The sequence below is a fragment of the Mus caroli genome, chromosome 8 (genome assembly GCF_900094665.2).
Source record: "Mus caroli chromosome 8, CAROLI_EIJ_v1.1, whole genome shotgun sequence".
Classification (NCBI taxonomy): Eukaryota; Metazoa; Chordata; class Mammalia; order Rodentia; family Muridae; genus Mus; species Mus caroli.
The window spans coordinates 79,107,744-79,135,722 of record NC_034577.1 but is presented as its reverse complement, the minus strand read 5'-3'; the positions used below and the strand labels follow the sequence as shown (position 1 = coordinate 79,135,722).

General features: G+C 43.9%; 1 protein-coding gene across 1 annotated transcript; it reads right to left on the bottom strand.

The window, feature by feature from the left end:
* Positions 1 to 29: 29 nt before the first annotated feature.
* On the bottom strand, positions 30 to 26,369 carry C8H16orf78 (chromosome 8 C16orf78 homolog). The gene is made up of 6 exons (XM_021170779.1): positions 26,080 to 26,369; positions 22,281 to 22,385; positions 21,641 to 21,764; positions 6,634 to 6,669; positions 2,976 to 3,228; positions 30 to 287 (listed from the first exon to the last, which is right to left on the bottom strand). Exons 1-6 carry the CDS (start codon positions 26,224 to 26,226, stop codon positions 140 to 142), a joined length of 813 nt encoding a protein of 270 aa, XP_021026438.1. The 5' UTR covers positions 26,227 to 26,369; the 3' UTR covers positions 30 to 139.
* Between the last annotated feature and the right edge of the window lie 1,610 nt (positions 26,370 to 27,979).

Genomic DNA, 27,979 nt, shown 5'->3' with positions numbered 1-27,979 from the left:
TTGATGCAAAGTCGAGCTGAAGACAGGGCTGACATCAGCTAGTGTGATGCATTTGACTTATTCGCCTGGTGCGGTCTACAGAAGCTAGTTAGGAGGGTGCTTAGTCGCTAAGGGAGTGAGTCTCCAGTGGGCAGAGCGGCTAGAGCGCTACGCTTAATCGATGTCCGAAGATCTTCTTTGCGTCTATCTCGGCCTCCACCATGTGGGGGTGGATGTCCACATCCATCCCTGCATCCTTGCACAGCTTGATCAAGGTCTTGATGTTGTTCTTGGACAAACGCAGGTACCTTAAAGAGAAGGTAGGGAGAGGTGACAAGAAGCCACGGGATCTGACTTTCACTAAAATGGCATTGGTTTTGGGCTTGGTGAAGTAGCCCACACCTTTAATCCCAACAAACTGGAAAGAGGAGACAGATCTCTGTGAGTCTGAGGCTAGCCTAGTCTACATAGTAAACTCTAGGATAGCCAGAACTATATATGGAGACCCTGTCTCAAAAACAAAACCAGAAACAAAGAAACAAGCAGAAAAACAAAACAAGCAAACAAAGTAACAAAAATAAAGAAGTAGGTGAGGCAAAGGGGTTGACCTTAAGTAGGAGGTCAGGCAAGAGACCTTGGCTTGGCTTCTCTGTGTGTCCCTGAAGGTGGCAGAGACGATAGGAACTCATGGTGCTATAACTCTTGGAAATCAACTTGCCAGGCATCACCGTGGGTATCACCAAAGAAAACAGGCTAATTTTCAATGATTCAGTCATGACATTCAGTCGTGACACCGCACAAAGTCCACGGAAGTTAAGAGAAGCTCTGCTATGGAAAGACAGGTGTTCATTTGGGAAATGGGGTGATCCACCCACAGAGTGACAGCCAGGTACAGAGTAGGCCATCCTGTTTGGAAGACTCTGTTAGAATAGCATCAGGAAGAAAGAGGAGATGGCTAATGTGGAGTGTGCTATGTGTAAGAGGGTGGAACACGGTGTGTTGCTCACTGCTGCAGGCAGTGAATCTAAGCCAAGGTTGGAGGCCTTCGAGTGTGTACACACAGAGCTTCAGGGGCAGGCCTACGTGCCCTTCCTTAACACACACACAGTTAAACAACAAGGTCATTGATTTAAAGTGTTTTCTAAAGCCTTGCAATTCTGCCTTCTGCTGAAGAGTGAAATTGATCCTATCTGTGCTGTGGGATCCAGACAGTTTCCTTATTCCGTCAACCTTGACCTTGGGACCGACTTTATATTTAATGACTTCATTTATCTAGTTATATTGAGACAGGATCTCATTACGTAGCTCAGACAACCTCAAACACAAAATCCTCCTGCCTCAGCTCCTGAGTGCTGGGATAACAGAGTGTGTTATTCTATTGCCTTCTTGGTTCCAGCTTTTGTAGAGAATAGATGTTACGAGCCACCTTCTGGCTGGTTATGGCTGACAAGGAGGAGCTGTGTTGCCATCACCAGCTTTCTGCCATGCCTGTGCCTGTGCCTGTGCCTGTGGGCTCTTGGTCCATGTGCTGCCTTTGTTTATGGCTCTAGCCCTCCCCTCCCAGGAGAGTCTGCCAGGGTGGTGTGGTGGACCAGCACTTTCACATGTGGCTTCCTTAAGACCCCACTGTACCATCTTCACCCTGGTCTTGCATGCCTCCCCAGTGACATCATGGATGTCATCTGTCTCAGTGCTCCTGCTCTGGGTGGGAAAGAAGCCTCCACTGTGGAGCTGAGCATCATTAGAGCCACACCGTTGCTTGTTCCTGTAAGCGCGTTTGGTTGGATGTTGCTTCTCATTGGCTCTATCCCTGCTTCACGTCTTAGTCTCCAGGAGCAATGGGTAGCACTGGTTAGTTTCTAGGCCCTGAGGCCAACTTTCACCTAAGATGGCTATACTGCTGCCAGCTTGGTGAGAGTGACCCCGCTATTCTGTTGCCTTAATTCTTCAGCTGAAGGTTGTTAACTTTGCCTGGAAGTTAAGGATGGCACTGGCCTCGGGTGTTTTCAGAGTGGAGACCTGGCTATGAGGTATGGATGGAGAAGAAGCAAGAGGTAAGTGGGGCTGTGGCTCAGTGGTGTAACATTGCCTGGCTCATGCAAGGCCCTGGGTTCCATTCCAACTGTGAGAAAAGAACAGGGTAAGTTGATGGCTCATGGTTGTCTTGGGAATCTAAACCCCAAACACAGCAGAAGGTCACTGGGGACAGTGACACTGTGAGAAATGTCCATTGTAGGATCTGCTATTTGAATACTGGGTCCTTCAGTTGATGGCACTGTCTGGGGAGGTCGAAGAGGGAGTGGTCTTAGTGGAGGAAGTGCATTATTGGGGGGGGATGGAGGGAGTGAGAAAGTCTCACCCTACTTCTAGTTTGCTTGTGTTTGAAGACATGAACTCTGAGCTTCTTGTTCCTGCCACTGGGCCTACAGCTTCTGAGCTCACCAATGTTCTTTCCTGCCACCATGGAAGGACCCCTCTGGAACTAAAAACCCAAAGAATCTCCTTCTCATCCAAGTTGCCTTGGTGGTGGTGTTTGCATAGCAACAGAAGAGTAATCAATATAGACGCTGTTGCCCAAGCTCACCAGTGACGGAACTCAGGGCAGTTTTCTTTGTGAGAAAGAGGCCACAGACAACCTGTCTCTTCCTTCTAATGAATCTCTATGGCTTCTGTTGTGAAGCAAATGGAAAGTGTGATGTTCCAGAGGCAGAGCTCAAAATGGCAGCCTGCCCCCCACCCCGGGCTGTTCATCCTGGGAATTCTAATAGGACTAAATATATTACTTGTAGCCTCTGATAGTAAAGACTACTGGGAAACCCAGGGCTTTGGCCTTGTAGCAATTCTTTGCCAGCTAGAGCCAGGTAAGGCTGGGCTGGCCCCCCTGCATGTCCAGGCATGTGTTCACAGCCTACTGACCTAGGCCTGCCTTTCCATGTTTAGGTACACGTTTACACACTGCTGTCTTAGGCCTGCCCAGAGGCCCCAGTGGTGCTCACCGGCAGCTCAGCACCTCCTCTGGCTTCAGCATCTTGCTGATCTCCATCTTGGGCTCCATGCCCTTCTCCATAAGGCTCTTCAGCTTGCGTTCATAGTTGTTGTCGGGAGCCTTGTTTGCCCAATCTCTCAGGATGCCTGCCCTCCGGCTGCCAAACATGCCTTCCTGAAGTCCAGGATCTGCGGAGCTTTGTCTTCGGAAAGCGCTTACCCGACTGTTGGTTTCTAGGGCTATGACATCCTTGATGTCTATGTCTGAAATTAGAAGATGCCCCCAGGAAGTTAGATCATGGCAGAGGTGAGAGTTGGGCAGGGAAGGGTGGTGGTAGTGAGCAAGACGGAACTAAAAGAATGTACAGACTCCTTGAAGCAGATCTGAGTCTTGGAAAGATCTCCTGTAGGGCTGCCCTCAGCTTTAGCCCAGCTTCCCTCCTGCCAGTCTTCCCAACTGCCTTCCGGCTCAGCTTCCTTCTCGCTCCTTTCTTTCAATCTTTCCTGTCCTCCCTTCCCAGAGGAAGGTCATCTAAAGGGAATTAGCCCAGAAGAAGAGATCAGAAGAGGTAAGAGTTGAACTGGGATTAAAAGGCCATAGTTTGTGGTGTGGAGACCCATTGCAGACGGCACACCGGACAGAGGAACAGCACACAGCTGCATAGGCAGTGAAACTGGGAAATGTCTGACAGGAACCAAACATGAAGCTAAACCTGGGACACCTTTGCTTTTCTTTGTTAGGTTCTTTAACACCATTGGATCTACATTTAAACCCCTCTGAGGGGTCAAACCACCCTTTCACAAGGGTTGCATCTCAGATAGCCTGCATTATGATTCATAACCACAGCAAGATTACAGTTATGAAATAGCATCGGAAATCATTTTATGGTTGTGGGGGGAGAGGGTCACCTCAACATGAGGAACTGTATTAAAGGGTCGTACGGTATCAAGAAGGCTGAGAACCACCACTCTCCGTGTTTTACAGAACTACCAAATGGCACACTGCCTACTCATTCCACATCTACTTGCTGTGATTGGTACAGAGCAAAGTCTATCGCTTCAAAAATACATCGTCAGTTAGAATGCCTTGAGTTTTGCAAATATTTTGGAGAAATGAAAGTATCTTCCTCATAGTATTTATTAAAAACTGTATATTCTTCTTGGCACAATGCATTTGACCGTCTAAAACAGTAAGGGCGGCGGGCTGAAGCCACACCCATTTTGGTTTAGGTTTTAATTAAAATGACTTTAGCGTCCCATAATTTTCCAATGAGATTGGGCAGTCTCATTTATTTTTCTATCTTTTGTTAATAAGATGGCTTCGTTTTATGAATGACTTTTGTCTATTGATACTACTGTGTGGCTTCTCCCTTAGTTGGCTGCTGTGAGTACATCTCAGGGTCCCTCACCCATGAGACGCAGCCTGCTCAGTCATGGAGTGCTAGGGATTACTTCAGACACCAGAGCATCTGATGTATTTTCACAGGTTAGGTATGTTTTGAATGTATTTTTTAGTATTTCTCGCATCTATATGTGAGTTTGTTGTAGTACTTTTTGGTATAATGTTACTAGAGAGTTATAATGGTTCATTAAGTTAATGCTGAGGTGTCCGGGTCTACATGATCTGTAAGGCTAGAGGGGCAGTGGGTGGTTTGTTCTTCACAGGCCAGTATCAACCACCCTCATGCAGGCTGCACTCTCTATAACAGCGGAGATAAAAGTCTTAAAGTGTGCAAGTATTCTTAGTATCCGAGTGCGAGGATTTCTTGCCCAGAAAGCATTGTATTTGGCCTCTGTTATTTTTTTTTCCTCATCTCACCAATGATTTACTCTCTCTCTCTTTTCCTGTCTGTCCTTATTACGGTGTAAAAAATCCAAGTTATTGCTCTTAGTGTTTGTTTTATGTAGGCAAGAACAATTACTTCTATTTTTCGTTCTTTGTGTTGGTTTCTCTGTGCCGAGAGGGTTTAAAATGCAATAGGCTTGCATGCATTAGTTATTTGATATGTAGGTAATTTTGTTATGTGTTTCTTAATCTCCATTTTTTTTTTAGTTTAAGAGTATCTTTTAACTTCATTTCTCATGAGTATTTTAGGACAAAGTAGATCTCTCTAAAATCCTTGTTTTAGGAAGCTGAAGAGATGTCTCAGTGTTTAAAACTCCATATTACTCTTGTACAGCACCCAAGTTCAGTTCCCAGCACCCATGTCTGGTGTCTTACAACCACCTGTCACTCCAGCTCCAGGGATCTGACACCTTACAGCCTCTGAAGGCATGTGTACACGTGTACAAAACCACACTCAGATATGTGTGCATATACATAATATGAAAAATAAAAATAAACATTTAAAAATAAACAAAATAGTTATGCTTCAAAATGAAAGCTTTTTGTTGTTGTTGTTGTTCTGGGGAAATATATAGGTGATGTTGACAAGCAATTTAAGATTTCCTCTGCTTTGATGTGAGTCTATAGTGTCTCTAACTGCATGACTGCAGCCTCTGACTGATTTCCTATTATAGCTTTTTACTTTGAAAGAGGAGTATTTGAAAGTTCCCAAGTAGTCATATTTTAGAAAAAGGATTTATTTCTACTTTATGCATATGAGTGTTTTGCTGTATGTATGTATGCACACTGTGTGTGCACTTTATTTCTATTTTATGCATATGAGTGTTTTGCTTGTATGTATGTATGTATGCGCACTGTGTGTGCACTTGGTGCCCATGGATGCCAAAGGATGGTGCCAGATCTCCTGGAACCGAATTTACATTTCTGAACCACCACATGACTTCTGGAAACTAAATCCAAGTCTTCTGCAAGGACAGACAATGCTTCTCATCACTGAGCCATCCCTCCAGCTCCAGAATATATTTTAAAAGGTTCTTCTAGATTCCTTCTGTGGTCCCTATTCAGTTGCATCTTTGGTTGTGGCTGTATAAGGTTCTTAATCATTCTTTAACATTTCAGAGTAGCTATCTCTGCTTCTTCCACATCTCTTTCTACCCCGTGCTACCTCATCTCATTTGCATTTCCTTGTTTTATCTCAAACTTAGCCTTTGTTATTTTATTTTATTTTTTAATCTTTTGGTTTTAAGGATGCATCTGAATTCTGACTTTGAAACCCACTATTTCCTAATTGATAGAATTGCTTTCTTTTGTGGCATTTCCTACAGACAGAGATGTAGATGACTGTGCATCTTTAACATTTCTAAACTTGCAGATACAAGTTACCCTGATGCTAGTGTGTGTGTGGTTTTATGAATTGTGGACTTTCCTCTGTAATCTAAAACAGCTTTCAGCATTGTGCCAGGTTCATTCTTTTCTTCTCATAAGCTTTCTCTTCCCTGTAAGCTTTCGAGTTCTACAACATTCAGGAATCTTCTCAGGATAGCCCTCTATCCCATGGGACCAGGCTCCCAGTGAGGGTCAGCGGATTGGGTGGAGAGTGGCTCGACTTGCCCAAGATCTTAGATGAATACAAAGTAGCCTTAGAACACCTCATGTCCCATCTGGTGTCTGGTCTGTGGCTGGTCCCTGACAAGGTGGCTAGGTTGGGTGACCTCAGCCCTGTCTGCTTGTGCATGGTGAGATTGGTGCTATGTTTCAGGGATGGGGCACTGTCACAGGTTCCTCTGAAAATCAGGGAGTTTAGAGCAACAACATATACTTTCCTGTGCTCTCCGATGTTCTTCTGGATCCAGACTGACCTGCAGTGGGAAGGACAGCAACACTATTAGAGGTTATGGCAATTCAAGGGCTTTCTCTCTCTCTGTGTGTGTGTGTCGTTTTACAACCATAGCATATACATTTAGCTAGTGAGCAAGCTATTGGTCAAACACACGATACCCCATTTCTAATTCAGGGTGAACCCAGATACCTTTTCCTGAAGCCTTCCCTTTTGGGAAAAAATGATCCCCACTTCTGGTATATCATTAAACAAATGAGTTAGGTTTTCAGTGGGCCACATTTGGGACTTGAGATGACTATTCATGTTGACAAAGGGTGCAGGATGTATGGCCATCATTTTCTGGAAAAGTCAATGGAGATTGTTTTCAGCCGAGGCTGGATAACAGAAAGTGAGGGTCTGCCCTCCCACACAATTAAAAGGAAACCTGGACATTGTGAAAGACCACAGCATTGAGACTTGGGACAACAGGCAGCACAAGACGGCGAGAAGAAAGAAGAGATGTAAACTGCATGACTGTCCCAGCTTGCAGCAGGCACAGCTATTCAGGTTAACACAGGGAGAGCTCCTCCAAGTTGATTAAGAGTGGACCATGTAGGGAAAATGAGGCAGCAACAGGAGATGTCTCTATAGACTGTTGCAGATGGATGGAAAGCCCCTCTTAGCTCAGTGCTGATCAGCAGTGCAGGAAAGGATGGGGGCACAGTGGTAGAAATGGTAGATCAGAAAAAGAATGTACCTACATTTGGGAGAGGGAGTCTCATGTAGCCTAGGATGGCCTTGATGCTATGTCGAGGATAACCTTAGCTTTCGGATCTTCCTGCTCTCACCTCTCAAGTCCTGTAATTACACATGTGTCCCATCATGCTTGGTACTATGTGATAGTTTCGGGGATTGAACACAAGACTCTGTGCATGTTAGGTAGTCCCCTACTGGTTGAGCCACACCCCAAAGTCTAGAAATGTCTATTTAAATGTACCACTATGCTCACCAAGACATGAGCATGCCTAGGGGCACAGAAGATTCAAAGTGACTCAGTGAACTTCTAGCGATAAAAATGACAATGTTTGAAATGAAACTATATGGGAATAACACAAGACTGGGAATTACAAAGACAAGAGGTTTGGAGATATAGCCACAGAGATGACACAAAATGACTCACGGAGAGAGAGAAGGCTGAAACTAGTGACCTGAGGAATTTCAACGTGTGATTAGGGTGTTCGGAAGACAGAGTGAGGAACTAAGAAAATATAATAATGGCTAAAATGGTGCAAAATTGATAAAATCTAGAAACCAAGAAGCCCTGCAAAACTCCAACACAAGTATATAAAGTACAAAGCAAATGACAGTGAGGCCCATCACTGGGCAACCCTTTAGAGGAAGACCTTGAAAGGACGCCTAAGAATGAGATGTATCAGGATCCAGAGGGCAGCCAGCTTCCAGACTCCCACTGGCACCACCGAGTCCAGCAGGGAGAGGGGCTGTAGAGACCTCGACCTGGGACAAAACGATGCACAGTCAGGACAGTCAAAGGTGAAATAAAGACCTCTTTGGATGTGCAAAAGCTGCAAAATCTTATACTCTCTTTTCAGATATGTTAAAAAAAAAAAGCTTCAAGGGAAGGGAGATGACTCCAGACAGAATTCTGGATGTACGCAAAGGAATGAAGAACACTTGGAATGCAGGCAAATATGAGTGAGTGAGTGTGTGTGTGTGTGTGTGTGTGTGTGTGTGAAATCCCACTGGTGCCTTGTGAACTTGTAACATGTGGAGAGCTATGGTGCTGGCAGCATAACATGAAGGGGCAAGAAATGGAAATGTCTCCTTGTAGGTCCCTTACGCTGGCAGGAAGAGGAGGAGACTGTGAGAAGTGAGGTGCAGGCTCAGGCCAGTGCAACAGGTTTATGGATCACAAACTAAGAAAGAGGAGGCAGGAACAAAAATGACCCACAGGGGTAGAAGAAAAAGGAGCAGGCAGGGATAGAATCGAATAGAAACCAATATCGGAAACAGCAGTTTGTAAACCCAGTCACATCCACACTACTGATGTGTTCATCTAATGTGGCGTACTTTGTATAGCTTGGCTGAGGTATAATTGACAAATAACCTTGCTTGTATTTAAAATGCATACGACGAAGATTTGTACTTCTGGATTGGGATGTGACTAAAGCCATCATGTTAAGGCATCCAACAGCATGGTTACACTCTCCGTGTAGCCGGTTAGCAAGTTGGAAGCTTGTAATGCTGTGTTTCTCACAGTAGTGTAGCAAGTTCGAGCGTGTCACGCAGGGCTGCTAACTACACTGACTATGACTCCATTGTCTTAGAGCTCAAGTGGAGGGGAGCACGGAGGTCTTTGTGCTCACACAAGCATTAGGGGATCCTGGAATGCCAGGCACCGAGAGTTGTTCCTTCAAGGGAAGGACTGCAGTGTCTGTTACCCACCCAGAAAGCCGCAGTGGACTGCTTTCCAGCCGCAGTGGACTGCTTTCTAGCCGCAGTGGACTGCTTCCCAGCCTGGTGACCTTTGCATTACCTGTGTGTCTGGAGACTTTTCCAGCACTAGATCCTCCCCCAGGCCCTTATCATATATTTTTGTTCTTCTGTCAATCTATAGAACCTATCTTCATGGACTTTACCGAGAGTTTTTGTATAATCACATCTGTTGTATATTTAGCTTATTTTACTCCCCAAGGAGATTTGTGTATGCTTTGTTGTGCACTTGGGATTGAGTTAATCATGTGCAGAATAGTTTTTTACTAAATTGTGCTGTGCTTAAATATGCCTAAAATAAACCCTCGGGGTCAGCCTCCTGAAGTTTGAACAAGTACCCACTACTAAGTTGTAGTGAAGCAAACTTGCTCTTTGTCTTGCTCAGCCTGTCACTCTGCTGTCTGTGAAGGTCTCGGGACTTTATCTTGAACTGAATGGCTACACCTTTGACAAGAGTATCCCCATTTTGACCCTTGAGGCCCTCAGAAAAACCACCAGTCTCCTATTTTTAGATCACATACACATGGGCTCACATAACAATTGTCTTCCTCCAACCTTTCACTTAGTCCAAAGCCCTCTCAATCCTTCCATGTCGTTAATATAGAAGTTACTACTTCTTTTTCATGCCTGTCTAACATTCCATAGTGTGTACACCCATCCATCAGTGCCACTTAGGCTGTTACCATTTCTAGTGTTGCACAAGTCCATTGATGTCCTAAGGACTTTGTTTTCTTTTTCCCTGGCTGTGTATCATGAGTGGGAGTGTCGGCTTATATGGCAATTCCTTTTAATTTTAAAAAGAAATTTTATGTTTTCCAAGATGCTCTGCCAGAGTACAGTCTCACCAACAGTGTGAAGCTCTCTTCTCTTCACACCCTTGCTGGTCCTTGCTCTTGCTTGTTTTTTGATTCTGGCTATCCTGAGTGGCGTGAGGTGGGACCCTCTGTGGCTTTGGCTACTATATTAGAGTTCTCCAGAGGAACAGAACTGATTAAATGAGTCTCTCTCTTTAATCTACATATTATAATGTATTTTATAAGTAGAGTTTATTATTCTAATAAATCTTTACATATTGTAAAGATTATATAGATATAATACACATAGATACATTATAATATAAATGTAATGTAATTATATTATATATTATGCATGTAATACATAATATTAAAATGTATATTATAGACACATGTAATATATAACAGACACATATATAAGCATATAAACATATATTATATAAGCATATATATATAAATCTTTATATATACACCTATACACACATACATGTAATATATATATGTATATATATGTATATATGTGTGTGTATATATACATATACATACATATATAATAGCTTAAAGGCTGGGTCTAGTAAATCCAACAATGGTTGTCTACCAAGGTAAGGTTCAAGAATCCAGTAATTCACTCAATGAGGTTGGATGTCTCAGTTGGTTTTCAATACACTTCAAAATCCTGAAGAAGTAGGTTCTACTGCTAATGAAGGAATGGGCTTGCTAGAAAACTTGAGAGCAAACAGGCAAAGGCCAAAAGCTTCCCTTTTCTGTGTCCTTTATATAGGCAGAAGGTGTGACCCACATTAAAGGTGACTCTTACTACAAAAGATCTGGATTAAAAGTATATCTTCTCACCTCAAAGATCCAGATTAGAAGTAGGTCTTCTAACTTTAAATAGTAAGAAAAAAACAACCCGCACAGGCGTGCCCAGCCATTCTGATTTTAGTTAATTCCAGATGTAGCCACATTGACAACCAAGATCAGTTATCACAGCTCTTGATAGGGATGCGGCTATATTCTTGGTGAATTTGGCTTACCTTGCCTGATGACTAATGTTTTGAACCTGCTCTTAGGAACTTGATGTATTTCTACGTAACATCTTTGGGATAACATTGTTTACTGATTATTTACCTATATTTAAAAACATTTTGGCTTTTGCTGTTGTCTATGAGTTCACTGTATGCTTGGATATTATTTAGTCTTTCTGTCACTGTATAAATACATGAGAAAGTTAATGGATAAAGAATTTAATTTTCGGTGAATGGCTTCAGTCAGTCTATGGTCAGCTGCTTTCATTGTTTCCAAGACTGTGGTAAATCGAGAGTGGGTAAATGTTTGGGCATCCCTGGAGAGCAGAGGAGGCTTTCCCAGTGCCTGCCCAAACAACCTACATTTTTGAGGCTTCACCTCCTGTTTTCTAATACTTTCCAACAATGCCTTTGTGTGAGGAGTCATCAGTGAGTCCACCTACAGAGCCAGCGGTCCCAGGGCCCAGTCACCTCTGATGTCTGACTCCAACAGCTGGGATTACGCCTTCAGCCCAGGAGCCTTTAGGGGCCACTTCATCTCCAAACCACAGCAGATGTCCACTCTTCTTTGGCAGGCAGGTTGTTAGTTACTTTTGAAGATTCAGTTTGCTGCACAGATGTCTTTTATTTTGACATGTTCCTTTGGTTTATATTTTGCAGTTATCATCTGTGGTTTGTGTGTGTGTGCGATATCGTAAAGTCATTGCCAAGACCAACATTAAAGAGTTCCTCCCTGTGTTTAATTACACAAGTTTGATAAGTTTCAGGTCTCACAGTTCAATCTTCAACCTACTGAGATTTTTTTTTTTTTGCTTTTGTCTTGGGTGCCATAGGGTACATTCCTTTGTATATGTTTATCCGTTTTCCCAATACCACTCACTGCATAGACTATTCTCTCTTTTGTATGTTCTTGGCACCCTTGTCAAACGCTCACTGATCATATGAGTGGGATTACTCCTAGGCGATGGTCTATTGTTCTGACGTCTCTGTTGTTTTTTAACCTGATGCCACACTGCTTTGATTACTACAGCTTTAGAGAATAGTTTGAGATCAGGAAATCTGATGCCTCTGACTTTTTTCTTCTATTTCTTTGTGAAAATCCAATAGGAATTTTGACAGATCTTATATTGACTCTGTAGACTATGTTGGGTAATATTGAAAATCTGAGAGCATTTTTCCAATCTGTGGACCAAGGTCCCTTTGTCTGTGGCTTCAGCACTGTCCTATGGTTTTCAAAGCATCTGTATCTTACCTTCTAAGTATTTTATTGTTTAGATGCCACTATAAATGTTTGTCTTGGAAACTTTCTTCTCAGGGGCTGGGGAGATGGCTTAGTGGGTAATTCTTGCTGCTCTTACAGTTTGGTTCTCAGCACCTACATCAGGCAGCTTACAACTGCCCGTAACATCAACTCCAGGGGCATCTGATGCCCTCTTCTGTCCTGAGTAACACACACACATAGTCACACACACATAGTCACACACACATAGTCACACACACATAGTCACACACACACACACACGAGAATAAAATCATAAAAAATTTTCTTTTCAGCTTTTGTTAAGTGAAATAAGCCAGACTGATAAACACAATAGTTTTCTCTCATGTGGATGTTAAATTGTGTGTGTGTGTGTGTACATAAATTCATTTATGTTTAAATAAGAATGAAAGTAGATATGGAAGTTATCTGGGAAAAGACAGACTAGTAAGGAAAGGGTGAATGAGGTCAGAATACGTGATACAGGTGACAATGTATTATGAAACCCATTGCTATGGGTGATGAATGCATGCCAGTAAAACTGAAATAAAATCAATTCTAATCTGTTTAACTTTAATTTGCTCATTAATTCAGTTGTGTTTTATTTGTTTTAGAAGTCTTCAAAATTTTGTGACTATGACATCTAAAAACTGATGATTTTATTTCGTCCTCTCTGGTTTTGGTCTCTCAGATTTCTTTTTCTCACCTAAGTGCTCTGGCCAGGGCATCCAGTGTCATGGTGAATGGAAAGGGCTAGTGGGTACCCTTGCCTAGTTCCTCATCTCAGGGTTTCACTGTGAGTGTGACATCAGCTGTGGTCTAGTCATGTGTGGTCTCTGCTCTGGTGAGGTGAATTTCCTGTGATTTATTGAGTCTATCTCATAAAACGATGTTGAATCTGGACAGAAACTTTTGACCTGATTTCTATTCTTGTTCTGCTACTACAGCACACTGTGTGGATTTTTGTGTGTTAAGCATCCTTCCATGTTGGGGGTGGCTTGTGCTGGGTCATTGTGGCAGTCATTCTAGTGTGTGCTAGATTTGGCTAGGTTCAGCTGTTACAATGGGTACTGGCCTATGACATTCTTTTTCTCACCATCTTTTTAAAACTGACTTTGGTATCAGGACACGGAGGTCCTTTGGGGATATTCTCTGCTCTTCTGTGGCTTAGAAAAATTTGAGAAGGATTGGCATTGATTCTCATCTGAACATTTGATATGGATCCCCATGAAGCCATCAGGCTCTGGGCTTTTAATCACAGGTTTTGATTATTGACTCAATCTCCTTTCTATTGGTTTGATTACTTTTGACAGGTTTCGTTTTTCTAGGGGTTGACTTTCTTACAGGCAATGACTTATTGATATTGAGTCAGTTATAACAGTTCCTCATGTTCTTTGCTCTTCTGTGGCATCTGTAATGTTGACATTTTATGTATAAAATCACCTTTTTTATTTTCCAGTTCGTCTTGCTAGAGAATTGGCCACCTCCTTAAAACATCAACTGTTAGTTTCATTGGCCATTTTATTGTATGAGAGTCTAAATAATAATTATCTTTGTTATTTACTTTGTTCTGTTAACATGAGCTTAGGGTTTATTATTATTATTTTTATTTAGTTGCAATTTTCTATTTCTGTCGGCAGCGCCTGTACTCATCGACACCTGGGATGCAGGGGCAGGCCACCTTCGGTGATTGTGTGCGAGGCTTCCCTTTTCCCGTCTCCAGGTTCATACTATGTACTTTTGGACTTCTGGGATATTCCAGAGCACTATTTATCAGTTTCTTTTGAGTCTGGTTAAATGCGGAGAAGACATCTTCATGGATCTGAGGCCTAATGTGTACTCTATCCTGGAGGGCACCCATCCTGCTTGAGAAGCAAGCCCAGAGGCTTCTCTTTAGACAGACGGACGCTCTGTGTGCATCTGTGAGGACCATTTGGTCTTGTGTTTTTCCAATCTGCGCTCCCCCTCCCCCCAATTGATTTTCTGTCCAGATGATGTATCATTTCCCCCTCTCTAGGTTATTGAATCCACTACTATTATTGCCTTGCTATTTATTTCTGCTTTCAGTGCTGTTAACATTTGTTTTATCTATTCAGGTGATCCAAGGTTGGATGCATAGATATTTACAACTGTTGGGTCTTCTGACGAATTGACCTCTTCACTGCTGTATAATAACCTTCATGGTCTATTTCATCTGATACCCGTCCAGCCACCTCCTGCCTTTTCCATTTACACAGTCTCTTTCTTCCAGGCCTTTACTTTTCAGCCCATGTGTGCTTTTAAAAGTTCAAACAGGTCTCTGCGGTCAGCATAGCTAGGTTTTTTTTTTTTTTTTTAAGCTTTCCAACTAGTCTATTTGGATTAGCAAATGCTATAGATTACACGTACTCTTCAGACTCACTTGTTGGAACCGAAATCCTTGATTGAGTGGTGTGGGCAAAGTGGGTTGTCCGGGAGCTGCCTGGTTAATATAGCCCAGAGAGCATGTTGTCACATAGGGAGTCCATTCTCCACACTTCCTTTCCTGAGCACATCAGCTGCCCTTCCCCTTCAACTGTTTATGATACAGGACGAGAGTCCTTGGCAGGTGCTGTGGCCAGCATATCCCTGAGCCGTGTGCTCTCCCAAGTGAGGAAAATAAGGCTTTCTCCTAGCTGGTGCACAATATTGCTACAATCACACAAATGGACTGGGGAGACTTTTATATTTAAGGACAAGGATTTACTGTTGCTACTTTGTCTTGCACGCCTTTTGTTTCTCTTTGTCCTCCCCTCCACCCTGGTGTGTTGCTGTGGTGTTTTGCCCCCTTTCTCCTAATAGCTTGCATATCTACTACAGGTTTTTCTTCCATGACTACCATGAGTATTTTAAGCTCGGAGCAGTTAGCCTTGATGACATAGAAATGGCTTCTGTTTGTGGTGCTGGGCTTTGAACTTCAGCCTCCTGTTCTAGGCAAGGTCTCTACCCATGAACTACCACCCCCCACTCCAGCCCACAATTTAAATTTTTAATTTTACATATTCATTAGGAAAGCAGTATGGCTATAGATTTTTTCTAAATATATTGAACTTTATTAACCTTTGGGGGAAAGTAACAACCCCAGTTCATAATCATAAGTAGCTCATGAAACTTGCTAGTGGACACACAAGATAACAAATATATGCCTCACAATGCATGCTCACAACAATTTGGTAAGTTCCACAATTAGGGTGAATGTGTACCAATACTATACAGTCAATTATGAAAGATAAAAAAATTTAAAAACTTTCGCCCTTACTGGATATGTCTCATAGTTATAGCTTTTAAGGTGTTTGGTTTGGGGGATGCAGACGTGCCCAGTAGGTAAGAGCACGCACTGTTCTTGCAGAGGATCTGGGTTTGGTTCCTGGAACCCCAAATCAGGGGGCTCACAAGTACCTGTCACGCCAGCTCCAGGGGATCGAACACTGGCCTCTTCAGGAACCTTTATGCATGGGCCCACACCCACATATGGACTACACACCACATAAGTGTGCAAAATTAAATCTAAAAGACATGTTTACTTTTTACTTTTGGATATGATTTGTATAGAGCCATTATATTACATCACAAGCATTACAATGCCACAGATTCTGAGTTTGACTATAGTTCCTGTTACCAGGGAGAGTGTTACATTCCTTAGTGTGTATGTTGTTAATACATATCCCCTCAGTTCTGTTGAAAGACACGCTCTAGCTGCAGTACAGATGAACTCCTTCCAATGTTGCCTGTTCGGAAAAAAATCCTGACTGCCTCCACCCCCTTTTCTCTGAGTCAGGGTCTCATGTAGGCTAGGCTGGCCTTGAATTGTGACTCTGCATGTTCAGCCCCTGAGTGCTGGCACTACAGGCATGTGCCATCATGTTTGCTTGTCTTTTCCATTTCTTTCTTTCCTTCTTTCTTTCTTTCTTTCTTTCTTTCTTTCTTTCTTTCTTTCTTTCTTTCTTTCTTTCTTTCTTTCTCTCTCTTTCTTCTCCTTCCTTCCTTCCTTCCTTCCTTCCTTCCTTTTTTCTTTCTTTCTTTCTTTCTTTCTTTCTTTCTTTCTTTCTTTCTTTTTTTGGGTTTTTCAAGACAGGGTTTCTCTGTATAGCCCTGGCTGTCCTGGAACTCACTTTGTAGACCAGGCTGGCCTAGAACTCAGAAATCCACCTGCCTCTGCCTCCTGAGTGCTGGGATTAAAGGCGTGCGCCACCACGCCCGGCCCTGTCTCTTCCATTTCTAAAGCACAGCTTTCACTTGGTTAGTATTTTGGGGTATTGGGTGTCCCTTTTTAAAAAATTTTGAATATGTCATTTACCTGTGTCCATATCTACAGCATTTCCATTTAGAAATTCAGTCTTCTGGAAGCTCGCTGTGTGAGAAAAGTTACTTTTCGGTTGCTTTCAATCTTTTTTTCTTCTTCTTAGACTTGGGATTTAATTTAGTATAGCTGTTTTGGGGTCTCATGAACCTGTAAATTTTTCCTCTCCCTAAATTTTGGACGTTTTCATTCATTCATTCTTTCATTCGTCCATTCATTTATTTGTTTACAGACAGGGTATCCTCAGGCCTTGGCTAGCCTGAAACTTACTCTGCAGACCAGGCTGGCCTCAGGCTCACAGAGATCCTCCTAACCCTACCTGATGAGTACTGGGATTAAAGGAAAGGTGCACACTATTCTGACCATGCTGGTTCGTTTATTCCTTAGATGATCTGCCGCTGGTCTTTCTTCTCTTTCTTGGACAGCCATGATGCATGCATTATTTTATTTTCTTGAATTTTCTTTTTGTCCCTCTCACTAGATCATATCAAAAGTGTCTTTGAATTGAGGTATCTTCTATTTCATTGGCTATGCTGTGAAAATGTGCCATTGCTTGTCCCATTTTAGACACTATGTGATTCTCAGACTTTTAGATTTCTGGTTTTTTTTTTAAAGCAATTCTGTTTTGTTTTTCCCTGTACTTCTCATTTTATTCAAATATTCTTTTCCTAATTTCATTTTGTTGCCTGTTTTATTTTATTTTTTTTTAATTTTCTAAAGATTTATTTATTTCATATATGTGAGTACACTGACACTGTCTTCAGACACACCAGAAGAGGGCATCAGATCTTATTACAGATGGTTGTGAGCCACCATGTGGTTGCTGGGAATTGAACTCAGGACCTCTTGAAGAGCAGTCAGTGCTCTTAACCACTGAGCCATCTCTCCAGCCCCACTTGCTTTATTTTTTAATCTCCTGTTTTTTAAATTTAATTTTTTTCACGTTTTCCTCTCCCCCATCTCAGACCCATCACAGATCCTCACCCATCTAACTCCATGCTCTCTCTCTCTCTCTCTCTCTTCCTCCCTCCCTTCCTTTCTTCTTGTCTCCCTCTCTCTCTCCGTCCCTCTCCCTTTCTAGAAATCAAACAAGCAAAACAAACAAAACCCCAGAATTTAAAAAAGAAAACAAAGAAAAAGCACAAGATATGCACACATGTGCACAAGTGCACACAATGACAGACACAATATCACCACTACTATCATTCAAATAGAACCCATAAAAACACAGGAGCAGAAGCCATAATTAATATACAAAAGCAAAAGGGCAGTAAGGTTGTAAACTCTGAGACAGAGCAACAAATATAAGATGACAAACAAACAAGCAAACAAAACCCAACAATAACAACAACAACACACCTCTAAGAATAGCACTGAGTTCATTTTGTGTTGGTGATATCTGCTGGGCATGGAGTTTTCCATTAGGTGTGGTCTATGTACCCAGTAAAACTTCACTGGAGACAACTTCTTTTTCTTTTGCAAGTGGTTGCCAATTGGAGATGGCTTCTTGGTTAGGGATGGGACCTCATGTCATGTCATATCCCTCTCAGCACCGGGACCCCATCTCGCTTGGACCTGTACAGGCCCTGTGTGTGCTGCCACAGTCTCTGTGCTGGACCTTCTGTGTTTAGAAGGCCTTATTTTCTTGGTGTTCTCTGATCCCCTCTAGCTCTTTAGGTCGCTCCCCTCCTCTTCCATAAGCAGCCTGAGCCCTGAGGAGAGGGATTAGGACTGGGTGGTCCAAGGCACTTTTGAAACATTGTCCTGTCGTGGGTCTTAGTACTAGTTCCTATCTACTGGAGGATACTTGTCCAATGATGGTAGCCTTATAGTTCATTAGGCTTTAAGATAGTTTTGAATTATTTTTAGTCAGTTCAGCGATCTTCAATTCCTTTGTGGTAATTTACCCACCATATGAGTTTTATTATAGAAAATAATAAAAGAAAGTGGCAACACTGTGAAGAAAACCACATTAAACATAAACACACAAATTAGGAAGGTGAATGTGGCAGCCATAGAAGGGGAAGCTGCAAGAAGCTAGTTCAGTGGAGGATTAAGTGCAAATTAAGAGAACAGTGGGGAAGGAAAAGGGAAGATAAACAGGTGAAGGCATAAAGACCGGAGAAACATTCGACCAGGTCATGAAGGTTGAAGGAGGAAGGTACCAAGAAGGATGGCTTGCTTTCTGCTTTGGCAATTTCACTGTCCTCCTCTGAGGTGGGCAAAGCTTTGTTGAGCCTGTATAGTTCAGGGTAGCATTGGGAGTTAGGCAGGTAACTGGCTTCATGCTTACACTGAGGCTGCCTGATCTCCATCCTGTCTCCCAGTTCAGATCCCGCCTGCTTGTCTAAGGTAGCTTGCAAGACTGCATAGGAATATGTCCTTACTGTGGCTAAGCTCAGCCTGACTCAGTCCTGGATGCCAAATATGGACAGGTGCGGGTGCTTCTTTGATGCCTCTAAACACCTGCTCCTGTGTTTGCGTGGACCCCTTTACTGCCCTCCGGTGGCTATGGGCTGTTTCACATCAAAAGAAGCAAGACTTTCCAGTTCTCAGACAAGGTAAATCTGTCTTCGATGGTGAGGAAGAGGGTAAGAGGACAACAGTGGGAAAAACTGCCCGCAAGTCAGCCTTCATGTGAGGTGAAAACCATTACTCCGCTGCCAGGAGGTTCAATTAGGAAAGAGACCAATTTTGTTTAGGAAAATTTCTTCATAGCTCTCTTTAGGAATGAGACAGAAGAACAAATCAGATTAAGTAAAAAGTCAGTCAGATTGCTTCTCGGCCTTTTGGCTAAGATCAAGTGTCAGTCAGTGGCACTGCGTGGGGTGGAGAGTGCAGTGTCAGAGGCAAGGATGGAGGAAAGAGGGAGGAAGGAGAGCCCCCAGAACTCAGACTGAGGAAGAATTCCTGAGCAGGCTTTTGCTCTCCGCCTCATACAGGCAGAGCTGGCAACAATGAATCCCAGGGCTTCTGGTTGTCTAACTCTAAACTCAGCCTGGAACTTTCAGAAAACCCCAGGAAGCCTTCCCTACTTACAAGAGCAGCCAAGAAAACCTTTGTGGGGCTAGGAGACAAAGGAGTCTGAAGAATGGAAGTGGGGTGTCCTGAGCAGCCTCTGGTTTGTTAGCGATGCACCTCTGTGATGTGGATTCTTGCCCTCTTGCTGCCCCTGAAAGTCTCAGTAAAGTCTGCTCACACACAAAGACTTCCTGTGAGGAGTCTGGCAGAAATCACAATGGCAAGGCTTCGGGAGGCAGGGGAAGAAGTGGGGGCTCTGCTGGAAGCAAGAACCCAACAGGGCCACCTCTGGGGTAACAGTGATGACGGGGGAGTCGCAGAGCTTGGCTGGAGTACGGAGCTTCCCATCTTGATTTTGATTTCTAATTGAGAATGTATATAGCTTTATATACTAAGAACAGTTAGAATAGGTCCAAAGAAAACAAACAGGGCTTCTACTACCCGTTCACTCACTTTTCCTGAGAGATAATATCTCATAACTCTAGTTATTTTTTTGTTTTTAGAATTCTGGTTTCTTTCCAAAACACAGAAATATTGTAAGCGCATGCTTTCATTTGAACCCCAGATGTAGGGCTGTGGGGCTGCTTCGGACTGTGCGGGGCAGTTGCCTATGATTTGCTTCGCGCTGCGTTCCAGCAGAAGCAGAGCTTTGCCAGCTTTAGGTAATGTCTGCAACTGTATGACACTTGGAATTCTGGGAACTTTTCAGAGAGTACATAAATGGTCGGACCCCAGAGGTGGAGGAGGTGGTGACTGCTGGTCATTTAGGGAGGTTGGTTGTGGTTTGTTAGTAGCCGTGTCAATCAAAGAAGAAACAAAGAGAAGGAAATCAGATTCAGATCTATCTCTCTCTCTCTCTCTCTCTCTCTCTCTCTCTCTCTCTCTCTCTCTCTCTCTCTCTCCACATCCCCCCACTATCCCTTCTCTTCTATGTAGTGTTAGGAGAAGAAACCAGGGGGATAAAGCGTGGGGAAGAAGAAGAACCCACAAAGTAGCACAGATCAGCTACCTATAACCACAGTGCATTGACCAAAAGGGAGGTGTGTATGGGTGATCATTTGCATAGCTTCTTTGGACTAGATGCATGTTCTGCTAATGTGCTGTTGTGGCTTCAATCCAGTGTCCCACAGTGCTTTGAGCCCTGCGGTCCTTAGAGGGATGCTCTGTCAAACTAAACTGTGTCAGACCAGAGGCTTTGGTTTGCTTGTCACGGCTTTGGCGTACTTAGTGAAAAGTTGTGGAGGGAATTTCTTTTGGAACACAAGGGGGAACAACTTAGTGACCCCTGCTCCAAATTCCTACCAACTTTTTCTTTCTTTCTTTTTCTTTCTTTCTTTCTTTCTTTCTTTCTTTCTTTCTTTCTTTCTTTCTTTCTTTTTTCATTTTTATTTCAAAAGCTTGGATCCCACCAACTTTCTACATGGGCACGCAGAAATCCCACTTGCACCTCAAGCTTGTCCCCCAAGAGTCTAAGCACAACAAAAGCTTAATGTATCTGTTTTCCAGCCCTGTGGCAGGCACCACCTCACTGGCCTTTCCTTGTGTCAGGCTGGTGATTTATAGGCCCCCTATGGTTGCAACCTCACAACCACACTGCAGGGAAAGTAGTCACTATATCATTCTATATGTGGCTAATCTAGACCCAGAGCATGGTCAGGATAACACAGCTGAGTTGGGTGTGGTGGTGGAGCAGGGCTGTAAACTGTAACCCAGGCCTGTCCCTCTCTAGGAATGCATACCATTTTACAGATGTCAGGTCACCAGGATGGCACCTTCTGTAGTAGACATTGTCATAGTGTTTGAGTTAGAGAATTTGGACCTCACCGGAATAGTTCAGGAGCATGTATCACACTGTGCTGGATTCCTGACAATGTAGAGACCAACAACCACTCCCCTCCTATCCACAGCATACCCAGATTGTCAAATGCTACCCTGGGTGGTTCCCTAAGAACCCTGCATGCTGGCTCCTGGCTCCTATGTACACAGGTTGGATCGGCATGGATGCTGCAGCTCTTCCATTATCTCTTAGAAATTGGCCAAGGGAGGTCAGTTCTGGTATCCCAGGGCCCGTGTATTTTCCTTACCAGCCTTCTTATTGCTATCCCTGAAGTTGGCAGTGATCATGCTCAGACGCTTGCTCTTTAGGTCTATTTCATTTCTCTTGCGGTAAATGGTGGGTTCCTTCTTCTTGACAGGACGTACGTAGCCCTTGGAAAGCAGGAGAGAAGTTATGCTCTGCTTAGAGGACCTTGCTCAGCATCCTCTAAACCCAAACTGAGAAATTTCCCCAGCTTGCTCGAGGACCTGGCCTGAGCCCAGGAAGAGTTCCAGGGAGCAGAAGTGTCTTCCATGCTGGCTTCCTGAGACTTCACTTTTATCTCTCCTTGTCTCATAAGGGTACATGCAGCCTATGCTCGCAGGCAGGTCTGGGATACCCTGTAGGTACAGGACTGAGTGTTCTGTACCTACAGGGTTCTCTGGGCCCTGGTAACATGGTGTATGGAGGGATGTGGGTGGAGGAATGTAAGATGCTCACCCTTAAACTGGACTGCAGGAAAGCAGAGACTGTTGGGGAAGCTGCAAGGTGTGTGTGTGTGTGTGTGTGTGTGTGTGTGTGTGCAGAAGACTCATCTCTTGGGGTGTCATTATTGTTCAGAGAGGTGTCTCAGGGTGGCAGACACCATAGTAGAGGAGCAGCTCTGGGGGAGGGGGAGAGGTGGTTACCTTGTGGAAGGTCACTTTGCGGCTGTCTTTTTCTAGCTTCTTCTTAGTGACTACGTTTTTCTTTCCTGCCTTCTCTTCTGTACTCTTTGTCTCTTCCTTCTTTTTCTGTAAAGGCAGGATAAAGGGCTCTGCAGCCATCCTGTGCGGGTTCTACCCACTGTCTCTAAATAGGAGGACACTCCTGGCAAGTGGGAAACCAAGTTTTAGTACCAATACTCTAGAGCCTCTTGTCCCTTCACTGTCCCTTGGCCTCTGGACCACCCTGGCATGTATCCCTGGCATCTGTGACAAGACCCCCAAAGGACCCCAGATCTCCAGGAGCTGGCTTCCCTGCTCCTACTAGTAGACAGTGTTGGTGTGTTTGTGGTGTGTGTGTGTGTGCGCGCGCGCGAATGTGTGTATGCAGATGCTTGCTAATGTTACTAAGGGTGGGAGGCCACAGAGGTTGACCTCCATCCTCAAATTCCTCCCAACCTTATTTTTGAGACAGAGTTTCTCACTGAGCATGGAGCTCAACATTTTGGCTAGGTTGGCTGGCCAGCGACTCCTCAGAGTCTGTTTGTTTCCAGTCCCCTGTGCTAGATGTCCAGGGGTCACCATGTCTGGCTTTTTATTTGGATGGATTCTGAGATCTGCTCTTGAATGAGTGAAGTGAGTTGCCTGTGGCCTGTGATGGCTTTGCTATTCCCTAATGGAAGCAGAGTGGACAGGTCCTAAGGACCTCCAAGTTCCTGTGGATAAAGAGCTTCTCAGAGCACATTTAGGATAACACCACCCGGGAAGTAGCCTGTTCAGCCTTATCAAGGTGGGGAGAGGTTGCAGAACTATAGTGGGAAAGATCAGGTCGACCAACTTCAGAGTATGCCACTCGTGGTTCCCAAGGTTGGACGGCCTGGGCTTCAGTTCCAGGTCACCTTGCCCTGTTACTTGCTTAGTGGCTGCACTACCCTGGGCAAATGCCCGTTCTCTCTCTGGTTCAGTTTGGGGTCCATACACAATAACTGCTCTCTGGATGTGATAGGAAGACCCTGAGAGGGATGTGGGCTGGTTGCTGAGCTGGCAATGGACAACACAGAAAATCCAGGGTTTATCTATTTTAGTTTGGTTTCTATGGTTTTCATAAAACACCATGACCAAAAGCAACTTGGGAGGACAGGGGTTATCTGTCTTATCTGCCCTGATCACAGGGTAAATAGGGTAGATAGGGTGGAAACCCCAGCAGAAACTTGATTTCCATGGCTTGCTCAGCCTGCTTTCTTAGAGCATCCAGAATCCTAATGCCTAGGCCTGGCAACTGCCCACGGTGAACTGTATCCTTCCACCACAATCAATCAATAAAAATGTCCCACATACTTGCTTATGGACTAATCTGATGGAGGCATTTTCTCAGTTGAAGTTGCCTCTACCCAGATAATCCTAGGTTGTTTCAAATTGACAGAAAAACTACCCGGCACAGTACTCAACGCCAGGACTCATAAAGCTCCCTTCCAAGAAGGGCAGCTGGTTCATGTCAGCATGGTGTTGTATGGCTTAGTGAGAAAAGAGTTATTTAGTGTTTGTGTCAAGACTGGGTTTGCAGGTGGAATAAGGGATAGGGTATTTCCTCCTCCAGGATGCACTCTGACACTCCAGAACCCATGTCCCCAGAGAGCTACTCAGAACAGTTCTATTCAGTCGGTTTGGGAGATTGCTGGGAATGTGATGTGGTAGAGCCTTAGACCCAAGCGACATGCAGAAGACAGTAATTCAAAGTCCTCTGTGACATAGATAATTCTGGATCTCAAGGGCTCATCAGACCAAGTGACCATTGTGCCCACATCATCATCAGGAGTCTGGAAGGGAATTGTGCTGTTCAGGCAGGACTGTCAATTTGATAGGACTGAGAATCACCTAGGAGGTTAACAGAGCATGTGTTTGTATGTGTGTGTATGTGTGTGATGTTTCCAGAAACAATCAGATCCCAAGGGATCTGACCCAGTCCAGATTCATCTCTTGATGAATTCATAACAGGATTATTGTGTAGTGGAGAGAGTGGGGGGTAGGGCCCATTGGGACGAGTAGGTTCCTGGGGGCATGTAGTAAGGGCAATAGCTTACCCTTCCCTTTCTGGCGTTTTCTCTTCTTCCTGCTGTCATGATATGAACTGCTCTTCTTCACTGCACACTCCTCACTACAATGGCCTGAACTCACTGGAAACACGGCCCAAAGGAATCTTCACTCCCTTCAGTTTCTGATAGGTGCTGCCCCAGTGCACAGGGAGCCACCAAATTAGGGGCAAAATCAGGGTTGCAGGCCTGACCCAGTGAAAGAGGAATGGAGAACCAAGGGTCTTCTCCCATGAAAGACCTGCCACCCTTCTTCAGAAATTTAGATGCTTCTGGGGCACATGGTGATGGATGGAGATTTGTGCTTTAAATGTCAATTTGTTTCCTTTCTAGGTTTCAAATTACTTATACTGCAGCCTACTTGCAAGGCAAAGCTGCTGAAACAGTAGGACATCATCTCTCTGAAAGGAGATGGGGACCTATTAACCTTGAAAAGCAGAGAACTCCTGAGACTGATACTGAATTTTAAGAGATCCAACAGCCAGCCCTCCACCACCCTCAACCCCAGATGATGAGACAGACAGGCTATCAGAGGTCCTTCTGGCTGCATGAGAGGAGTAAATAGACGAGCAGGCAAGCGTCTGCTGGAAGCAGAGTACGGAACTGCGGAGATATCGGAGCAAGCTGTAACAAAGCTCAGACGTGGAGACTGACTATATCTGAACTTGAGCTACTGCTCTGTCCTGTTCAGACGCTGAGACCTTTGTTGATAGAGTTTTCTAGTTTGTCAGCTGAGGGTAATCATGGCTCTCAGCCATACAGTCTGGCTAGAAGTGCATGACAGTACAGAGTAGCTAAGGATGACCGTCATTCTTAGTCATGCCATCGTCACCGATAAGCTCTGGGACTGTAGATTCTAGGATCCAAGCATCCTTTCTGGCTGGGAGATGTTGGGTCTGAGTATTTTCGGAAGAGGGTGCCACCTTCCACAGGCCTGACTTGATTTTCATAGACAATGGGTCCAGGGGACCTAAGCTTCTCAGGAAACCAAAGGCAAATTTGATATCTAAGACTTCCAGAGAAAGAGGACTGGCTGGTGAGAGCAGGCCCTGAGGTGTGTGTGGGGGGGGGGGGGGGGGAGGGAGACATATTGTAGTAGGAATCTCAGTGTGGGAACTGAGTAGGAATGAACGATCTATCCTGGAGAAAGGGAGGGTCTGGGGACAGTAGAAGGGCTGTGTTACCCACATGGAGGACCAATAAGCCAATGTCTATGACTGTTTCCAAACCTGAGAGATACTAGCAATGTCTACAGTTTGACCTAACTTTAGAGACTTCCTCCTCACTAAAGACTCTGACCCAAGTGCTTTCTAGAGTGTCAACTTCAGATCACTTGTATTTGAGCAACCTTTTTTTTTCTTTTCCCTCTGAAATATAAATCTGTTAGCCTCATCCTACATTTTCCGTAGAGAAGCATCTTTCTCAAGGACCAGGAGCCATCCTTTAAAATACAGTCACTAGTAAAGATTGTAATCCTGTCTTTGGAAGGATAGGAGGAACCCAATCATGATAACTGCCATTAGGAAACAAAGACAAGCCTATCTAAGGTAAACCATCTCTCCCTAGGGCTTGCTCACTAGCTTACTCCAGTGTTTAAAACATGATTGCCCTTTGTTTGGGAGTGTTGAATTCCAACTCTCTTTCCTGTTAGTAATTTTGCACAGTCTTCCAGCAAATTCTCCCATCATACACACCTGAAGGCCACGCTTCTTGCCCTGCCTCCGCTCCAGCCACTCCAGCACCCGGGTCAGGTCAGACATTCGCCTCTCCTCAGCTGTCCTCCAGAAGGACTTCCTCTCAGTGGGCATCAGATTCTCGGTGCCTTCTACCACTTCTGTCATGTTGATATCTCAGTTGTGCCCTACAACAGAGTCTGTCACTCTTCTCTCTGAATCCTGGATTGGCTGGTGTGGGAGTCAGAGGCAGGATGTGGCCTCTGGATGTAGTGACAAAGGACAGAGGCAGGATACAAATGGATGTTGACCGTAGGGATAGAAAAGTCTAGAGAGTGATTGTGAGGTCACTGTTGACTTAGCAACTGGCCCCTAGGTCAGGGGTCAGAGTAGAGGTAGGATGTAAGCTACCTCCACGAGATCATATTCTATCTCTAGGTTCATGTTCCCCCTATATTCTATGGTCTCTCTGTTCAAGTTATGTGAGATTTTTTTTTCCTGATGCTATGCAACACAAATGTCTATTCACCCAAGAGAAGGAACCAATGACAGACCAAAGAACAATTGTACTAAAGTTTAAATGTGCCAGCCAATGAGTTTATTTAGGTGTATGGGTGAGGATTTCCTAACAGGCGTGGATAAGACTCACAGGTATCTGAATCACCAAAAGCCACGCCCACCTCTACACATGTTTGTGATTGACAGCTCATAACATAGCGACCTGGGAGCTTCTGCTCAACCCCTGGCAGGCACTGACAGGTCAGCAGGCCTTTTCCAGGCAGCTCTGCCTCCTCTTTGTTCCCCTCAAATTGCTCTATTTTTAAGATTTAAAAAAAATTTTAAAGATAAAATAGTTAATCATTTCCCCCACACAGACCCTCCCACATACTCCCCCATTGCTCTGTTTCAAATTCACAGTCTCTTTTTAATAGCTATTATTATGTACGTAACATTTTCCTAAATTATGTATATTTATGTATTATATATGAATATATACTAATATATATACATATATATATATATATACCCACCCACACCCACACACATATATATGTATATGTGTGTGTGTATACAAATATAAAAAGACAGCCAGTTCACTGTATTTAATGTTACTTGTGTGCATGTTTTCAGGCTGACCATTTGGTATTGAATAACCAATTGGTGTGCTCTTCCCTGGGGAAGATGATTTCTCCAGTTCTTGGAATTCCGTAATTGTAATTCTTTGTATATGGTTAACACCCTATGGGATTTCTCTGATCATGTTAGCTGCCTATTGGTGTCATCCTTGTGCTTGTTTTGCTCAAGTAGGGCAGTAATATTGGTGAGACCTCATGGATGTGGATTCTGACATTTCCAGGAAATATAGCTGTTCTGAGTATATTACCAGAAGTGACCCCTCAGATACAGCTTATAGCCAACTGAGAGTCTTTATTGCACCCATCTGGGACTACATTCAAATAAGTTGGAACCTTGGCTTAGCCCTGAGTATCTACAACACAGAGTTTTGGAAGGCAAAAAAACTAGATTCTGACATCTTGCTCTGTAGTTGCAGGGGAGTTTCATAGAAGCAAGCAGTTTAACAGAAGCTAAGATAAGCAATTAGCTGGAAGGGGTTCTGCACAAACAGGCTGTTTAAAGGAAGCCAAGATAACTTAGTTAGAACATGTTGGCCTTGGGTTCCTAGGAAAAATTTTCCATGGGATTCTTCATCAAGGAGATAAAATTCTAGTTAAAGCTGAACTGGTCTCCATCAGAACACAAGATGGAGGAACCTCTGTACTGTCTAGCCCTATCATACAATTTCATGGCAAACTGCCCCCCTCCACCCCCCATCTTCCACTCTTTCTGTCCCATCTTCCACAGTGTCCTCTGAGGCTTAGGTTCGAGAGTTGTATTGTAGATGTATCATTTGGGACTGGGA